General features: G+C 41.6%; 1 protein-coding gene across 5 annotated transcripts in view; it reads right to left on the bottom strand.

The window, feature by feature from the left end:
• Positions 1–16,839, bottom strand: part of LOC106048354 (stabilizer of axonemal microtubules 1) — a 58,701-nt gene that overhangs the window by 29,712 nt on the left and 12,150 nt on the right. The window contains exons 15-18 of one of the 5 annotated variants that reach the window (XR_010827887.1): positions 15,027–15,162; positions 13,629–14,645; positions 10,522–12,117; positions 4,376–4,715 (exon numbers count right to left, since the gene is read on the bottom strand). Coding sequence is in view for 2 of the 5 variants with exons in the window: in XM_066988656.1 (XP_066844757.1) it covers positions 12,065–12,117; positions 13,629–14,645; positions 15,027–15,162 (1,206 nt within the window). In the remaining 3 variants the exon portion in view is untranslated. Of the gene's footprint in view, positions 1–4,375; positions 4,716–9,864; positions 12,118–12,318; positions 12,452–13,628; positions 14,646–15,026; positions 15,163–16,839 lie in introns of those variants that run through there. The other 4 variants (XR_010827888.1, XM_066988656.1, XM_066988659.1 and 1 more) reach the window with 4 other exon arrangements.

The raw sequence follows: 16,839 nt of genomic DNA, 5'->3' as shown, positions 1-16,839 counted from the left end.
ATATACTACAATTTAAATAACACAACCAAACAACGTCTCCACAGGAAAAGACTCATTGAGAGTCAGTTCAAAAATATTTTGGTCTTTTGCTTATTTGTTAGTTTGGGAGCGGCTAGCTTGTTTTGCTGTAACAGATCAGTAAAAATAGCTGCTGGCACATCGATGCTACAGATGTGAACTAGAAATCACCATGTGGGAATCAACAAGTGCCCTCTTGGACTCAGTCCGTTATTTCTCTTTGTTAGCTGCCAAGTGGGTCTTGGCAAGCCCAAGTGATCTCAGGCCAGGTAATTTCTTAGAATCACAGAGTCATAGACTTATTAAGGTTGGAAAATACCTCAAAGATCATCTGGTCCAACCATCCCCCTACCACCAATGTCACCCACTAAACCATGTCCCTAAGCACCACGTCCAACCTTTCCTTGAACACCCCCAGCGACAGTGGCTCCACCACCTCCCTGGGCAACTCGTTCCAATGCCTGACTGCTCTTTCTGAGAAGAAATGTCTCCTCATTTCCAACCTGAACCTCCCCTGGCACAGCTTGAGGCCATTCCCTCTAGTCCTAACACTGTGAGAAGATGCTGACCTGTGAGAAGAGGCTGACCCTCAGCTCCCCACAACTTCCTTTCAGGTAGCTGTAGAGAGCAATAAGGGCTCCCCTGAGCCTCCTCTTCTCCAGACTCAACTTATTCTTACGTGCCTTGCCATTTTGTATACCTCAGAGAAGCACAACCTAAGATACACATGGAAATCTGAAGATTTGGCATTTTTATCAAAACCTAGAGCGATGGTAAGCGATCACACTGACTGGATTTGGTGTTTTACATAAAAAAATAAAATTCTTCAGAAGGAGATTTTTGCCATTGGTAAAGTTATTCTGAGTTATCTGAACACTTGAAAGTAGCCAATCCATACATGTATCGAGACTCTGACATTTCATACTTGTTAATAACATGATAACTGAAATAACAATATGGCAAGCTGTAAGCAATCTGGGTGACTTCTGGAGTGCACTGAGGATAACATCTTGCTGCAGACAGCAGATAGCCCAATGAGAGAAATGTTACTGGACCTGATGCTCACCAACACAGATGAACTAATTAAAGAGGTCAAGACTGGAGATGGTCTGGGCTCCTGTGATCATGCCCTGGTAGAGTTTGTTATCTTGAGGGATATTGGCCTGGCAAAAGAGTAAGAACCCTGAATTTTAGAAGAGCAAAAAGTTGTTTACAGATTTAATGGGTGAGATCCCTTGGAAAACTGTCCTTAGGGATAAAGGAACTGTTCAGGCTGGCAGGACTTGTCATAGAGCACAAGAGCTCTCAATTCCCACGCATAAAAAATCAAGCAGAGAAGACAGGAAATCGGCATGGCTTAACAAGGACCTGCTGATCCAAACTGAAGAGTAAGAAGGAAATGCACAGGCAGTGGATGCAGGGATGTGCAGCCTGGGAAGAGTACAGGGACACTACACGGACACGTAGGGGTGAGATCAGGAAATCCAAGGCACAATTAGAGCTGAATGTAGCAAGGGTTGCAAAGAATAATAAGTGATTCTACATGAACATTAGCCAGAAAAATCTAAAGAGAGTGTACCTCCTCTGATAAACAAAACAGGAGAAATGATGACAACAGACAGGGAGAAGGTCAAGGTACTCAACTTTTTTTTGTCTCAGCCTTCACTGGCAAATCACTCTTCCCACATCTTTCAAGTCCCTGAACCTTAAGGCAGGGACTGTCGGAGCAAAGTCCCTCCCACTGTAAGTGAAAATAGAGTTCAAGTCCACCTGATGAACCTGAACCTACATAATGCTGTGGGGCCCGATGACATGCATCCCAGGGGCCTGAGGGAACTGGCTGATGGAGTTGCCAAGCCATTCTCTGTCATATTTGAAAAGTCCTGGCAGTCAGACAAAGTCTCCAGTGTCTGGCAGAAAGGAAACATCATTCCCATTGTTAAAAGGGATAGAAAGGAAGAACCTGGGAAGTACAGACGAGTGAGCCTCACCTCTGTGCCTGGGGAGATCATGGAACAGACCCTCCTCAAAACCACATAAAGACATATGGAAGACAAGGAGGTGATTCAAGACAACCAACATGGACTCATCAAGGACAAATCAATGCCTGACCAATCTAGTGGCCTTCTGTGATGGAATGACTACATCACTGGACAAGAGACGAGCAGCTGATGTCATCTACCTGGACTTCTGTAAGGCCTCTGATATGGTCCCATACAACACCCTTTTCTCTAAATCAGAGAGAGATGGATTTGAAGGGTAAACTATTTTATTAATAAGGAATTGGCCGGATGGACACATACAAAGAGTTGTGGTCAATGGCTCATGTCCAGGTGGAGATCAGTGATGAGCAGTGTTCCTCAGGGGTCTGTATTGGGACTGGTGCTATTTAATGTCTTTATCAATGACATAGACAGTAAGATCGAGTGCACCCTCAGCAAGTTTTCAGACAATGCTAACCTTAGAGGTGCAGTTGAAAAAACAGAAGGAAGGGAATGCCATCCAGAGGAGCCTGGACAGGCGTGAGAAGTGAGCCCATATGAAGTTCAATAAGGCCAACTGCAAGGTGCTGCACCTGGGTCAGGTCAGTCCCAAACATCGGTACCAACTGGGTGACGAATGGATTGAGAATAAGTCTGTACAGAAGAATTTGGGGGTAGTGATGGATGGAAATTCGGACATGAGCTGGCAGTGTGTGCATGCAGCCCAGAAAACCAACCGTATCCTGGGCTACATCAAAAGCAGCGTGGCCAGCAGGTTGAGAGAGGTAATGTTCTCTCTCCCTCTGCTCTCATAAGACCCCACCTAGAGTCCTGAATTCAGTGCTGGGGTCCCTAGTATAAAAGGGTATGGAGCCATTAGAGTGGCTCCAGAGGAGGGTCATGAAGATGACCAGAAGGCTGGAGCACCTCTTCTTTGAGGACAGGCTGAGGGAGTTGGGGCTGTTCAGCCTGGAGAAGAGAATGCTCCAGGGAGACCTTATAATACCCTTTCAATACTTAAAGAGGGCTTATAATAAAGACAGAGACTTTTTACAGGAGCACGTAGTGATAGGACAAGGGATAACAGTTTTAAACTGAAAAAGGATATATTTAGATTAGATTTTAGGAAGAAGTTCTTTATTGTGAGGGTGGTGAGGCACTGGCAGAGGCTGGCCAGAGAAGCTGTGGATGCCCCATCCCTGGAGGTGCTCAAGGCCAGGCTGGATGGGGCTTTGAGCAACCTGGTCTGGTGGGAAGTGTCCCTGACCATGGCAGGGAGCTTAGACAAGATGGTCTTAAAAGTTTCTTCCAACCCAAACTATTTTATGATTTTATAAATATTTACTACAATAAAGATTAATTTATGGCTACAGGGTAAAAAAAAAAAAATCTTTTCTTTGGCTAACGTAGCTTATTTTCCACTAAAGATACCACAAAACATCTGTCAGAGCTGCTGAACTCCACATTTTTTAATCAATATTTACATAGGCGTCTCAGTGCAAACAGGAATTATTTCTGTATCATACAATATCAGTTCCAGTTCTTTCTCCAATTTTGCTCTTTCTCACAGAAAATGTACATCCAGACTTAACTGAAGTTTATTGTCAGGCAAATTAATTCTAACAGAATGAAACATTTTCCTGAACTGAAAGGCAATATGCAATAAATACAAACTAATTTAAGCATCAGCTCCACCTGCTTTGATTTTTCTTCCAAACTAAATGCTATTGAGATGCTGACAAGTGAAAGTCTGTCATTGATGTTTAGGAACAAAAGCCAAGACTTGAAGAGGACTGCAGACCAGCAGACAGGCAGACCTACAAAGCCACAAAACTGCTTGACACACAGTGCTTTGCAATGTCCATTTTCACACTGTCAGCTGTGGCAAACTATTCAGTTCCAAATATTTAGAACCATATCACAAAATTTATCAAAACAATAAGCGTCAGGAAAGTCTGTGACTAACATCAGCCTGCTGCCATCTTCTGGTGAAAAAAAATCAGGACATTGATGAACCACGGGCAAAACCAATCAGTTCTCGCTTGCTCCCATTATCCTGGGCTTTTATCTTACAGTCCAGCAGATGGTACACATGACTCATGAAGTGATATAACTTTGAGAGAACAAGCTGATTAAAATTGTCTCTCGTGCGATCACAAAATAGTGATTTCACAGGGAGTAACGATCCTTTTCACAAACCCCCTTTCACTGACCCTTTACTGTACCTAGAGTAATGGGAACAGTTGTCCAGAGGAACAAGGCAACTTCAGCAGTAGGTAGTACTGCTGTTCTACGCGAAGAAATGCACCAATCCAACACTAAAATACACCTCAAACGCCATCTATTTACATGCAATGTAAATAGGATAGACAAAATAATCTCCTATTGTTCTTCTAAAATTCTCTAATTCTCCTAAAATCAGGAAAGATGGAATTTGATACTAAACGGGTAAAGCAGGTTTATGTTAACCAAGGCAGATCTGCAAGGGTATAAGCAGGTGGCACTCCACTGACGTCTCCTACCACTTAGTCTTGATTCTTGCCTGTTCTTTTCGTCGAGTGTGTGCAGCTGTGAAATGTTCTTCACAGCGTGAGGCATCCTGCGATTTGAGAAACCTGTACGTGGTGACTCCAAGGGGAAATCCAGGATTCACATCCCCAGGTCACTTCTTTCCATACATGCAAAGAGCAGGAAATTCTTCACGATGTAACCAAACTGATGGAGAAGGAAGATAGAGGAGAAAGCTGTTTAAGGGACACTGTGACATTAGCTGTGATGCTTGGGATGTCTAGCAGAAAGATGACAACTTGCAAACCTTTAGCCCTTTTATTCCAGCCACAACTAGCTCTTGAACTGAAGTTGTCTCACAAGTCGAACGATAATTTAGAGAGACATTATTTCAAATATTTAGACCAACACACTTGAAGCAAGTTTACTCATAAAGCACTACTGCCATAGGTCAATTGAGTGTCAGCTATTGCTAGAGGCACAAAATGCAGGTCTGCAAATTATTCTGGCAGACCATGTAACAAAAAGGCATATGCACAATTTGCAGAAGACCACAAGGCTCACAAAAATACACTACTCATATACAGCACCGCCACTATTTTCCTTACAAACTATTTTCCACTCACAAACAAGTTTCACCAGAGCCTGAAAAACAAAGAAAGGATTCTAGCAAGGAAACTGAAAATGGATTGAAGGTCACAAGTGCCCTGCTGACTTCAGAAACACAACACATGTAGCAGTTCTATCTTCAAAACCCCACCAAGAGCAGTTACCTGTGCTTTCATAACCCTGACCTAGTTTCAATAGAAAGACCCCATCATTTTTGAACAATGTCTTCCATCAGAAGGTATAGTTAGTTGTTCAATGACCCATGAAAATACATAGATTTTGAAGCAACATAATTAAGCTATTTTTTTGTTTCTTGCTAGTCTATTTTCATTTTAACCCATCTAATAGTTTGAGACTTTAATGTTTTATTGTTTTCCAGAATTGTATACTGCTATAATGCCATGTTGAGGCCTATGAAAGAAGATATCTCAGAATGCCTAACATCTCAAAAACTCTTCTCTTCTGGATACATTTGCTCTACCCCTATGTAAAAAGAATTTTTGAAATGACATAAATATTAATTTTGCACTCCTACCTATTCAAAAAAAAAAAAGACAATACTGCCAAATTGATAAACAGTAAAATCGTGATTTTATGATATTAGCACTTCCCATGTTTGTGAAACAGTGGCTATAGACATACGTTGAATAAAGCTTACTCAGCTGAAAATACACTCTTGACTAAATCTTGAAAGGTAACTTGAAGAGACAACTACCAGCATTGCCACAGAGATTGTTCTTCCTACTGCAGAAAACCTGCCTGGAAAACCAGCATAGCTGGTCAAGCCCCAGGAAATGACTCTTGCCTTGCACAAATTGTTTGCATTTTAGTTCAATATCAACAGCCTCAATTTCCTATAAATGGCTGTTGATACTCCCTGAATGCCTGTGTTACACAGCGAGAGCGTGACCTTTGCATCTGTCTCAGCCTTGGTCTCTGATGAAGACCAGCCTTCAGCTGTCCCATGTCTGACATTAGCAGGTAAGTCCAGGGAAAGGAAGACTTACCTCTAGTGGAGGAGGATCACATTAAGAAACTTACGCAAACCGGACGCATCCAGATCCATAGGACCTGATGGAGCACCCAGTCCATGGAGCACCCACAAGTGCTAGACAAACTCAACCATACCATTTTGAGGACACTCTCAGTTCGTATTGAAAGGTTGTGGCAACCAGAATCACAGAATTGTAGGGGTTGGAAGGGACCTCAAGAGATCGTCGTGTCCAACCCCCAAAGAAGAGGCTTCTCAGGACTAGGGGGGGAACAACTGTCATTCCCATCTTTAAGAACAAGAACAGGAAAAACAGGCCAGTCAGCCTCAACATCACCCTGCGTAGATGGCAGAGCAAACAATGCCGGAAAACCAATTCCAGGCAAGAAGGTAATTTGGAGAGGTCAGCATAGATTTATGAAGGGGAAATCAGGGTTAAACCAACCTGATAGCTTTCTGTAATAGTAAGACTGGCTTGGTGGATGAGAGGTAAGCAGTGGATGTTGCTTACCTCAACCTCAGTGAGGCTTTTGACATTGTCTCCCTTAATGTTCTCACAAACAAACTGGTGAAGCATGGACTAGGTAAGCAGACAGGACGATGGACTGAATAATGGCTGAGCTGCCTGGATTCTGAACCTGAGATGATCTACACTGCAAAATTCACAATCAAGCACCTTTGATAGAAGTTACTACCAGGAATTTTGATTTAGTCCTTCCATTAAAATGAACTGACTGAGATCTAAACACTATTTCCATCTCATAAGAGCATGTAATGCAACATGGAACCAGAATAGCTATAAGCAAACCTGTTCCAAGGACAGGGGAAACAGGTATTTCTCACAGTTTACCTAATGATCTTTGATTATCTGTACAGCACTGTTCCTGCAAACACGTACAGCTTTCTATGTTATTCTGAATCACATTGGTAACACACAGCCCACCACTTCCTTTCTTTCTCACAGGCTACTTTAGCTACCATCAACTTTACTCGCAACAGTTGTGTACTGTCATTTCTTTCATTCAACTATTACCTGCAGGAGCTACAGCATAGACATCATCAGTCCTATTTGGATTTAAAACATCTATCTTCCACACCTCTAATTAGGCTTCTTGCATTGAATTGTCTTCACCTAAAAGTTTCTTGGGACAAGGACTGTTCTTAGTCTATTTGTCTTTGCTCAGTTGTTTCACTTATTTATTTATGAAGGATACTGTGTAAATAAGCTCTTTAACCAATTAAAGGTGTCCACACACAAACAGAAATGATATAATTGTGTCCCTGGCTCCTGTGGTGCTTTCCATTAAACATGAAACTGCTTTTTGCAGCTTTGCTTGCCTAGTTTTCACAATTGCTTACTGCTAAAATGCTTGCAGCTGGAAGAGACAGTTAAGTAGCCAGAAAGAACATGTATGAGTGATTATGGATTAGATCCACTTGTTGGGGATGTCTCTGCCTACATGTAAATGTATCAGAAACCACTGTTCGTGACAAAGCAAAGCACCACCAGATGTGATACATGACTTAGAATTGTTGATGTACCCAGAATAGGAACAGAAAGATACCCTAACCCTCTGCATTTCTGCTTCATGCCAACTAAACAGTTCCCCAGCTGTGAGCCTACACGCAATGCACCAGGCACAGCTGAACAGCCCCGCATAGACTGGAGTGCAGGTAGGTAACACCAGGTAGGTAGCATGGTCCAGAAGCTGCTCTCCATATTATATGGAAGAGCCACTTCCAAGCGGTACCACGTTTAACAAGTTAGCCCACCTGAAGTTGCGTAAGTGTTGCAGGTGGAAAGACAGAGCTCTTCTGCAAATCACTAGCAGAAACTGGATAGAGTAATTTTTCGGCAAAGTTTTTCCAAACAATGCAACCCGCAATAGTGAACCAGAACTATCAAGCCATAAATGTAATTCAAGCTTGCTAAAGGACCACATGACTCATCTCAAACTGGAGTACTCACATTCTTTTAAATTCCTACTCATCTTCTTCCTCTCACCAATTAAAAAATAAAATAAAAGTAGCTAACAAATATTTTGTCATCTACCAGTTCAACTCTGAGAAACCTCTCCATAGTTACAATGAAGATGAACAAACTCTTCTCCATACAAAACAATGAAAAGTTATGAGTTACTATGCAAAAGCATACAATTATTTCAACATACATATATATATAAACTATAAATAAGTGCTACGCCATGTTACAGCACATAATTTTGTCCTGTTCCCTTACAGAATAAAACAGTGGTAGTTGGAAGGAGCCTACAAAGACCATCAGGTCCAATTGCTGGACCACTTCAGGGCTAACCAAAAGTTAAAGCATACTATTGAAGGCATTATCCAAAAGCCATTTGAACACTGACTGGCACGGGGCATCAACCACCTCTCTAGGAAGCTTGTTCCAGTGTTTGACCACCCACCCTCACGGTAAAGAAATTTTTCCTAATGTCTTATCAAATACACCGAATAAAAATCTGCTTCGTTCTCGCTGATCCCCATGAAACTGTGAAAACTGCTCATCTCTTGAGCAAGGCATTACAATGGCCCCAGCTGTGAGCTTCTGGCCTTTACGGCCTATGGGCTCAGTATTACTTCCTTGTGCATAAACGTACCCAAGATGCACCACCAAGGAAGGAAGGAAGCCTTGTTTGCAGTTGCTCTTGCCCATGTACATTCTTAATTTCAGAGATTTTAGTCAGAAGACACATAAATTGTTGGGATGGGAAAAAAGAAAACAGCTACAAACTCACTGTCTGAAACACCTCAGTGTTGCTGCTGCTACAAAAAGCCAGTTTGCGTGACTGCTCTCTAGTACAGAAGTCACAAAAACATTGCACAAGATTTTATCTGTAGCTGCTACTAACACACTGTTGCTCCCCCAACTCCACCTCCTCACTGCTCCACAAGGGAAGGATTTCATCCTAAATCTCAACATAATTATGATGTCATCCTAATATAAACCTAACCAAAATTTTAAAGTATTCACCACAAACCAGTAGGCAGGTGAACTACTACCTACAGCACAAAACCCATGATCTTCTAGTTGCCTGTAATCAATTAAAAAAAAAAAAAAAAAAGATTCCTAAAGCACACAGTTATTTTTTCTTTAATATATACTACTTGCAGTCAGAGGCCAGGTATTCACAGGAAACAAAAAACATCCATGCTCAAAGTTCTTTGCTGTTACTTCTTAATCCAGAACTGTGAACATGGCAGCAATCCAAAATCCAGTTTAATTTTTCTTAAGGTAAGCCATAACAAAGGTATTATCTACATCTTTAATATTTAGCTATCCTGGCAGTTCATCTAGCTCCTTTGGGGACTCAATCGTCTCTGCGGGTCCCTTCCAACTCAGGATATTCTATGATTACTGAAAGACTACTGAGAGGCTCAAAGATGGGCCTATGTGGTACTTGGTCAGAACCAGAGGATCCCTTTCAACCCAGATCTGAGTGCTATAAATTTAGGTCCTTGATACCGTGGCCCCCTAACAGGGTAATCAAATCACTGTTGTTCCTCTCTTTAACACGTTCCAAAGTCAAATCTAAATAACAATCAAAAAAAGGAACAGTAAATACAGGATGAAGAATGGAAGGAGCAGTGGTGTTTGTATCTTATCAGTAAGACTTTGATAAAAAAACACTTAAAACATACAGCTTAATAGTCTGGTAACATTTGTATTAGTTTTCTTTTTGGAGTACATGCATTTGTTACTCATGATGAATAAAAATAATGCATACCAGGCTGATGTGAACTCTGTGTGGGCATCTTTCACTTTTTACTGTCTTCATAATTTAACAACTTCAAAGCAAACTAAGGCAAGAGTCAAAGATTATTTTTTCTACCTAATCATAATTTTTACTTTTAATCTGCAAGTATGGGAGAACAGATCTCATGCCAGAAGGCCTAAAGTTCATTACTACTTTCAAGAAAAGAGCTTGCGTACACTCACAAGAATTACACTTAACAAAACTACTAATGCATCCTGCTATATTCAGTTGTCTTTTGTATGTGTAAAGCTCTCACCCTGCGTCTTTTCCAGAATTTGCATGTTTACAGAGGAAGTATCACTTTGTACTAAATAAAACACTTACCAAAGGCAGTAACACCTATTCAAAAGCCGGTTTGTAGGCAAAGTTTAAAGCTCTCCTCCTGGAGAGGCAATCCGCTTACTTAAGCCAAAATGGGAAGTCTCTCTGACACGTTTACTCTTATGACAAAACCAAGAACCATAACATTCAATAGGCACTATGTGGAAAAAATCATTACTGTTTTAAAACTGCTCTAAAACACTTTTATTTCTAATTTTCCATATGCAACTTATAGCAGTCAAAAACATCTGCAGCCGTAAGGAGCAATGCAGCTTGCTAGCCAAACAAACTCCTTCCCCCATCCTCTTTTACATACCCGCAGGAGCACAGCTGACAAACGCATTTCTTCAAGGATGCAACCTTGTGCAAAGGCACAGGAGACGTGGGAGGCATGTTTGCTAAGAAAAACGGTTACAGATCAGGTAATGCTCTATAGTGGAAAAATCTCCTTAGCAGCAGCAGTCCCTGGAGACAGTGGTGTCAGAAAAGAATCTGGGAACCTCCAGAAGCATCATTACAGCACACAACGATGGTACTGACTGTACTGAAAGAGCACATCCCAGCTCATCAGCTCCTTTCCTGGCCTGGTGGTGTCCTGACCAGAGCTCTGTGGGTCCTGCTTTCAAGGCCCTCCTGATCAGGGCACCACTCCTTGGGACAGTCACCTGGGAAGCCTTTGTGAAGTCACCAGCGCCAGGCTGTAGAGCACACAGTTCTGCAAGCAACACGGCTCTGTTTATTCCAGACAGCCCACAGATATTGTCTGAGCTTCCAATTCTGTCTCTGTTTGACCATGACTAGATCAACATGGAAATGGAGTATTACAAAGCATTCCCCTCTTAGCAGTTCTGCTGCTAGTGCTTTGGTACAAGAACAAAGTATCTTCAATGAGTTAGCAGTCAGCAGCCACCTTTTAACTTCCACACCTGGCCACATAAATCTCTTTTCATTAAACCTGTCAAATTCTGCTTTAAAAGGAAAATGTCATATATAAGTTGAGATTCTTCTTAAAACCTTTCTCCAACTGTTTTGGAAGAAAAGATGAGAAAGATACACCAGAACTGAAAAACAAAATTGCTTTGCAATGCTTCAAAATACTGTAAACACATAAGGTTAGGGGTCAGTACTCCTGTAGTACATAGTTTATCTGGCAGAATTTGAACTTTTACAATTTTTTCCCCTATTTTACATATTGTCAGTTAGCTACATCACAATGTCATAAACATGTACGTATACATAATAATATACATACTTATAAAAATTTATTAGATAATATCTACTGTTCAGAAATAAAGTAGCATTAACACTACCACAAACCATAATTTTTTAAAACTTCATTTAAAAAATTTTATTCAGTAAACTGTCTAAAAGAATATGCACTTCGGTGTCAGTTTTTTTTAATAAAGTGGGGTCTTTATCAACCGGGAAAACTGATGGTAATACTTGACTAGAAGTCTCAAAAGGAGAGGAGAATCATACGAAGACAGAGCACAAAACACATGTTTTTTGGAAAAGGCAAGACAGATTTTAATAAGTTCATTATTTCTCATTTGAGTTTTTGTTTTTCCATTTTCTAAAATTACATCATACCCACATCATCTGCTATTTTTTAAACTGTGTTTACAAAATATATCATTTTGTACACAGCTGATGGGCTGCTGGCAGAATACTGAAGTGGATTACATAGAATTGGAGGAACGAGGAAAGGCAACTGACGCTTGAACAAGCGGTCTGGAATATAGGCTCAGCAAGAAATAAAAGGAACACAGCTTCTCATCTGGGTAGTGTTTGGAGAAGATACTACACTCACAAGTGCACCATAATTATAACACTATGGTTATGCTTATGCTCTACAAATTCTATCCTGATGATGGTTCCTTTGAGCCCAGCTTCTCATTCAACTGCTCTTCATCTGGAATAAAAAACATATTAGTTAACGTCGTGTAATATTCAATTAACTGACAGAAATACTGTTCCAGAAATATCCAGCGTATATTAAAAGAAAACATATAAAATGTTACTTCTAATTTTTTTAGCTGTTTCCAGTCTGATAAAATTATCTGCTACCAATACAGCCACAAATTTAAGCAAAAGCTAAGTTACTTTATTGCACCTGTACAGCAGAATTAAGAGGAAAATAGATAGCACGAGTGTTCATGTTCCATTTCAAGAGAATGCTTGGAAGCCTTGCTCAGGTTGCCTCCTATACTGGCAGTAGCTTAGTCCAAAATATCTTCTATTCTACCCTTTGATAAGGAAAATAAGAAAAAGGCACAGTCATTCTCACAATCAACTTCCATCACAGCCTCACCTGCTCTTTTCACAAAATAATACACTAAAACAACACTAATTAAGTGTTAAGTTCTGTATTACAGCACTGGGGGAAAAGACTATGCGCCTTAGAAAGTCAAAGTTATTTTTCAGAGCTGTAACTAGCTGACTCACAGCAGCAGAATTTTATTTCTCTTACTTCAAGTGAAGTTACTGTAAAGCAGAACTAAGCAATCCAACCTAAACCACTTACAAGTAAATTTACAAATAACATGAGTCATGCATACAGTAAGCTTTCCTCCTCAAGCACTACTTGAAAAAGCATCACAAGCTTTGTTTGATAATTTAAACTGCTAATCCATAGCAAAACACAAATCTCACTCATCCTTGAGACTGACCTGTTCTGCTAAACTCCTAGCATGCCACTAAAAATATATGTTTTGGTGAAACAATCTTCTATATAGCTATTACTGGCTCATCTTCATTTATGTATATCAAAAGTCAACCTTGGATCTAATAAAGCACTGCAACAATGGTTAACCAAAGGGGACACTATACTGGAAGCACAGGGGACAGGCTGGAATTCAGGAGAGAACCATAGAATGGTTTGAGTTAGAAGGGACCTTAAAGATGACCTGATTCCACCCCCCCCACCGTAAGCAGGGACACCTCCCACTAGACCAGGTTGCTCAAAGCCCCATCCAGCCTGGCCTTGAACACTTCCAGGGATGGGAATATTTCATAGTAAAACATGTACCAGTAAGTATTATAGACTGAACACCTGACTGAAACCAAAAAAGTTCCAGTTACCTACAGTGCATTTCTAAATAGCCAGATTTGCTCAGAGTAAACATTATTTCATATCAACCTCATCAATTCTCAAAATTTAACTTCAGATTCAGCTGCAGATTTCCTTAGAAAGTCAAAGAATAACTTTTCTCCTACTTGCAAGATACTGATAAAACTAGAGAAAGGAAGCCTGTTTGCTTTGCTTTTGTCTCACCTTCCATAGGGAATAAGCATACAAATAATCTTTCATCCCACACTTCCCTATCAAGGTTCAGCTGTTCAGAGTAGGACACCTACTGCAGTGTATCTGGAGTCAAAATGGACAACACCTTGCTACTTTAGCACAAATACATGGACACTTACCCTTCAATTTATGCATTAAGTCTAATGGGATTTTGTGTATCCTTGATGCCATTTCCTCCAGATCTTGAGAGAACACCAGCAAAGGTGACAGGGAATGATTTCCTTTGGGAAAAGATAACGGTGATGGTGTCCTGGTAAATTCTTCATCCAACCTGAACAGATCCAGAGTGCTGCAAAAATCATCTCTTTCTTTTTCTGGTCTAAGATTTAGGTCTGATATATAACTTACAGATTCATCTCCAGTATCTGTCTGATGCAGTTTCTCTCTATTTCCAGATGCGGTCTTTTTCAGCATTTCGTATCTGCTGAACTGAGACTGTACATCTAGATTTGATTTTTGAGCACAGTCTTTAATTTTTGTACTACCTGGTACATCCTTGCTGTTCAATACATCAAAATCAGACTCCGAGCTTGTAGATTTATTAGCATCTATGCTATCAAAATCTTTTGGAAGAGTCTCATGCAGTATTCCTGCCTCAGCTACTTCACAGTTGTCAGAACTTAAAACTGAAGGTGCATCCCACTGCAGAATTCTATCCACTAGAGAATCCCAAAGTCGGTTTGAGGGTACAGTATTTATTTTACTATTGCTTTCTGAAAAAACATCCAGAGTATTAATGCTGTTCTCTACGTCTAGACAAGTAGATTCTTCTGTCTTTTGTACAAAACTTCTGCTCAAAACAGTGTGCTCTAATTCCTGTTCTTTATCACTCTCATTCTCTTGCACTCCAGATGTTTCCCAAACTGGACATCCACTGATATTATTTATCCTCATCTGGTTCTGAGCTGTAAATTCTGTACAACTTAGTTGGGACTTTGTTTCTAACAAGGGAGAATCAAAGTCAGGTACAGGAGATGAAGAGGTAGACCAGACTAAAGTAGGATCTGCTTTATTCCACACTGTAGGACTAGCATCCATTGGAGCTTCTTCTGTCTTGACTTCAGCTGGGGCCAGCTCTGTGTCTGATGAGTTGTCAGTCTGAATAGCTTTTCTCCACGAGCTTCTGATTTCAGTAACTAAATGAAACAAACCCAGGTAAAATCTTAGTTCTTTCATACTCTCCATCAGTGTATTTCTCTTCTGTCACTTTAGTTACATAAGCAATCCACAAAAGAGGATGTAATAACTGCTTTATACTGCTTACGCTAGTTTTCCCAGCCATTTGCCCCACAACAGAAAGGGGACTCCACACACAGGGCACATCCACGTTAAAGCAAATTTACAGTGTGTTCATCAGTCATAGTACACTGTGTTACACAAAAAGGAGCCAGTTAAGATAACTTGCAGCTTCACTAAGTGAATTACTCTTTTCTTCTTGTGTGGTATCTACAATGTCAATGAATTAATCACATTTCTAATCAGTGACAGAGTATTATAAAAGCAAGGTTTAGACTTACGCAGATTTTCAGGAGTTCGGGGAATTTGTTGCCTTGTCAAAAATGGGTTAAAAGTCAGTGAGCTAATGAGATCTTCTAATGTTATTCCTTCTCCTCCACCACTCTGAGGTGACTCAGATGTCACGGTTTTTGCAACCTGTAGGATGTTAGAAAAGTGCAAATTCCGAGAAAACAAAATTGTAACTTCTTTGTTTCTGCCAGCCTATGGACCCAAGCAAATCCCATTCTTCAAATCATCTGAAGAATCTGGAACCTCTTGACTCATCTGCAATTTACTGTTTGGGCTTAAAAATGAGCACAGTGACCTACAAACATAAAATTAAGATACAGGAGTGAAATCAGAATTTGATTTGAAGCTCCCTAGTCGTCTATGAATCCATCTTAAAAATAAGAAAATGGGCTCAGAAGATACTTGAGACACTGGTCAAGAATAGTACAAGAATGAAGATTAGAGCTACATTTCCAACAATAGAACATCTTCCTGACGCAGCTGGTCAGTGAACCTACCAGGGGTGGTGCCCCGCTAGACCTTCTCTTCATAGAGAAGGACTGGTGGGAGATGTGGTGGTTGGAAACTGTCTTCGGCAGAGCGACCACGAAATGGTAGAGTTCTCTATTCTTGGCGAGGCCAGGAAGGGGACCAGTAAAACTGCTGTATTGGACTTCCGGAGGGCTGACTTTGAGCTGCTCAGGACGCTGGTTGGCAGAGTCCCTTGGGAGGCGGTTCTGAAGGGCAGAGGAGTCCGGAAAGGCTGGGCGCTCCTCAAGAAGGAAATTGTGATGGCACAGGAGCGGTCCGTCCCCATGTGCCCAAAGACGAGCCGGCGTGGAAAAAGACCGGCCTGGCTCAACAGAGAGTTGCAGCTTGTGCTTACCAGAAAAAAGAGGGTTTATAATCTTTGGAAAAAAGGGCAGGCCACTGAGGAGGACTACAAGGATGTAGCGAGGCTGTGCAGGGAGAAAATTAGAAAGGCCAAAGCTCATCTGGAGCTCAACCTGGCTACTGCCGTTAAAGACAACAAAAAATCCTTTTACAAATATATCAACGCGAAACGGAGGACTAAGGAGAATCTCCATCCTTTACTGGATGCGAGGGGAAACCTAGTTACTAAGGATGAGGAAAAGGCTGAGGTGCTTAATGCCGCCTTTGCCTCAGTCTTTAGCGGCAATACCGGTTGTTCTCTGGATACCCAGTGCCTTGAGCTGGTGGAAGGGGATGGGGAGCAGGATGTGGCCTTCGCTATCCATGAGGAAATGGTTGGCGACCTGCTACGGAGCTTGGATGTGCGCAAGTCGATGGGGCCGGATGGGATGCACCCGAGGGTACTGAAAGAACTGGCGGAGGAGCTGGCCGAGCCGCTTTCCATCATTTATCGGCAGTCCTGGCTATCGGGGGAGGTCCCAGTTGACTGGCGGCTAGCCAATGTGACGCCCATCTATAAGAAGGGCCGCAGGGCAGACCCGGGGAACTATAGGCCTGTCAGTTTGACCTCAGTGCCAGGGAAGCTCATGGAGCAGATTATCTTGAATGTCATCACGCGGCACTTGCAGGGCAACCAGGCGATCAGGCCCAGTCAGCATGGGTTTATGAAAGGCAGGTCCTGCTTGACGAACCTGATCTCCTTCTATGACCAAGTGACGCGCTTGGTGGATGAGGGAAAGGCAGTGGATGTGGTTTACCTTGACCTCAGCAAGGCTTTTGACACAGTTCCCCACAACATTCTCCTCAAGAAACTGGCTGCTCGGGGCTTGGACTGGCGTACGCTTCGCTGGGTTAGAAACTGGCTGGATGGCCGGGCCCAGAGAGTTGTGG

This window comes from Anser cygnoides, chromosome Z (assembly GCF_040182565.1).
Source record: "Anser cygnoides isolate HZ-2024a breed goose chromosome Z, Taihu_goose_T2T_genome, whole genome shotgun sequence".
Classification (NCBI taxonomy): domain Eukaryota; kingdom Metazoa; phylum Chordata; class Aves; order Anseriformes; family Anatidae; genus Anser; species Anser cygnoides.
This window is presented reverse-complemented; position numbering and strand designations above follow the sequence as displayed.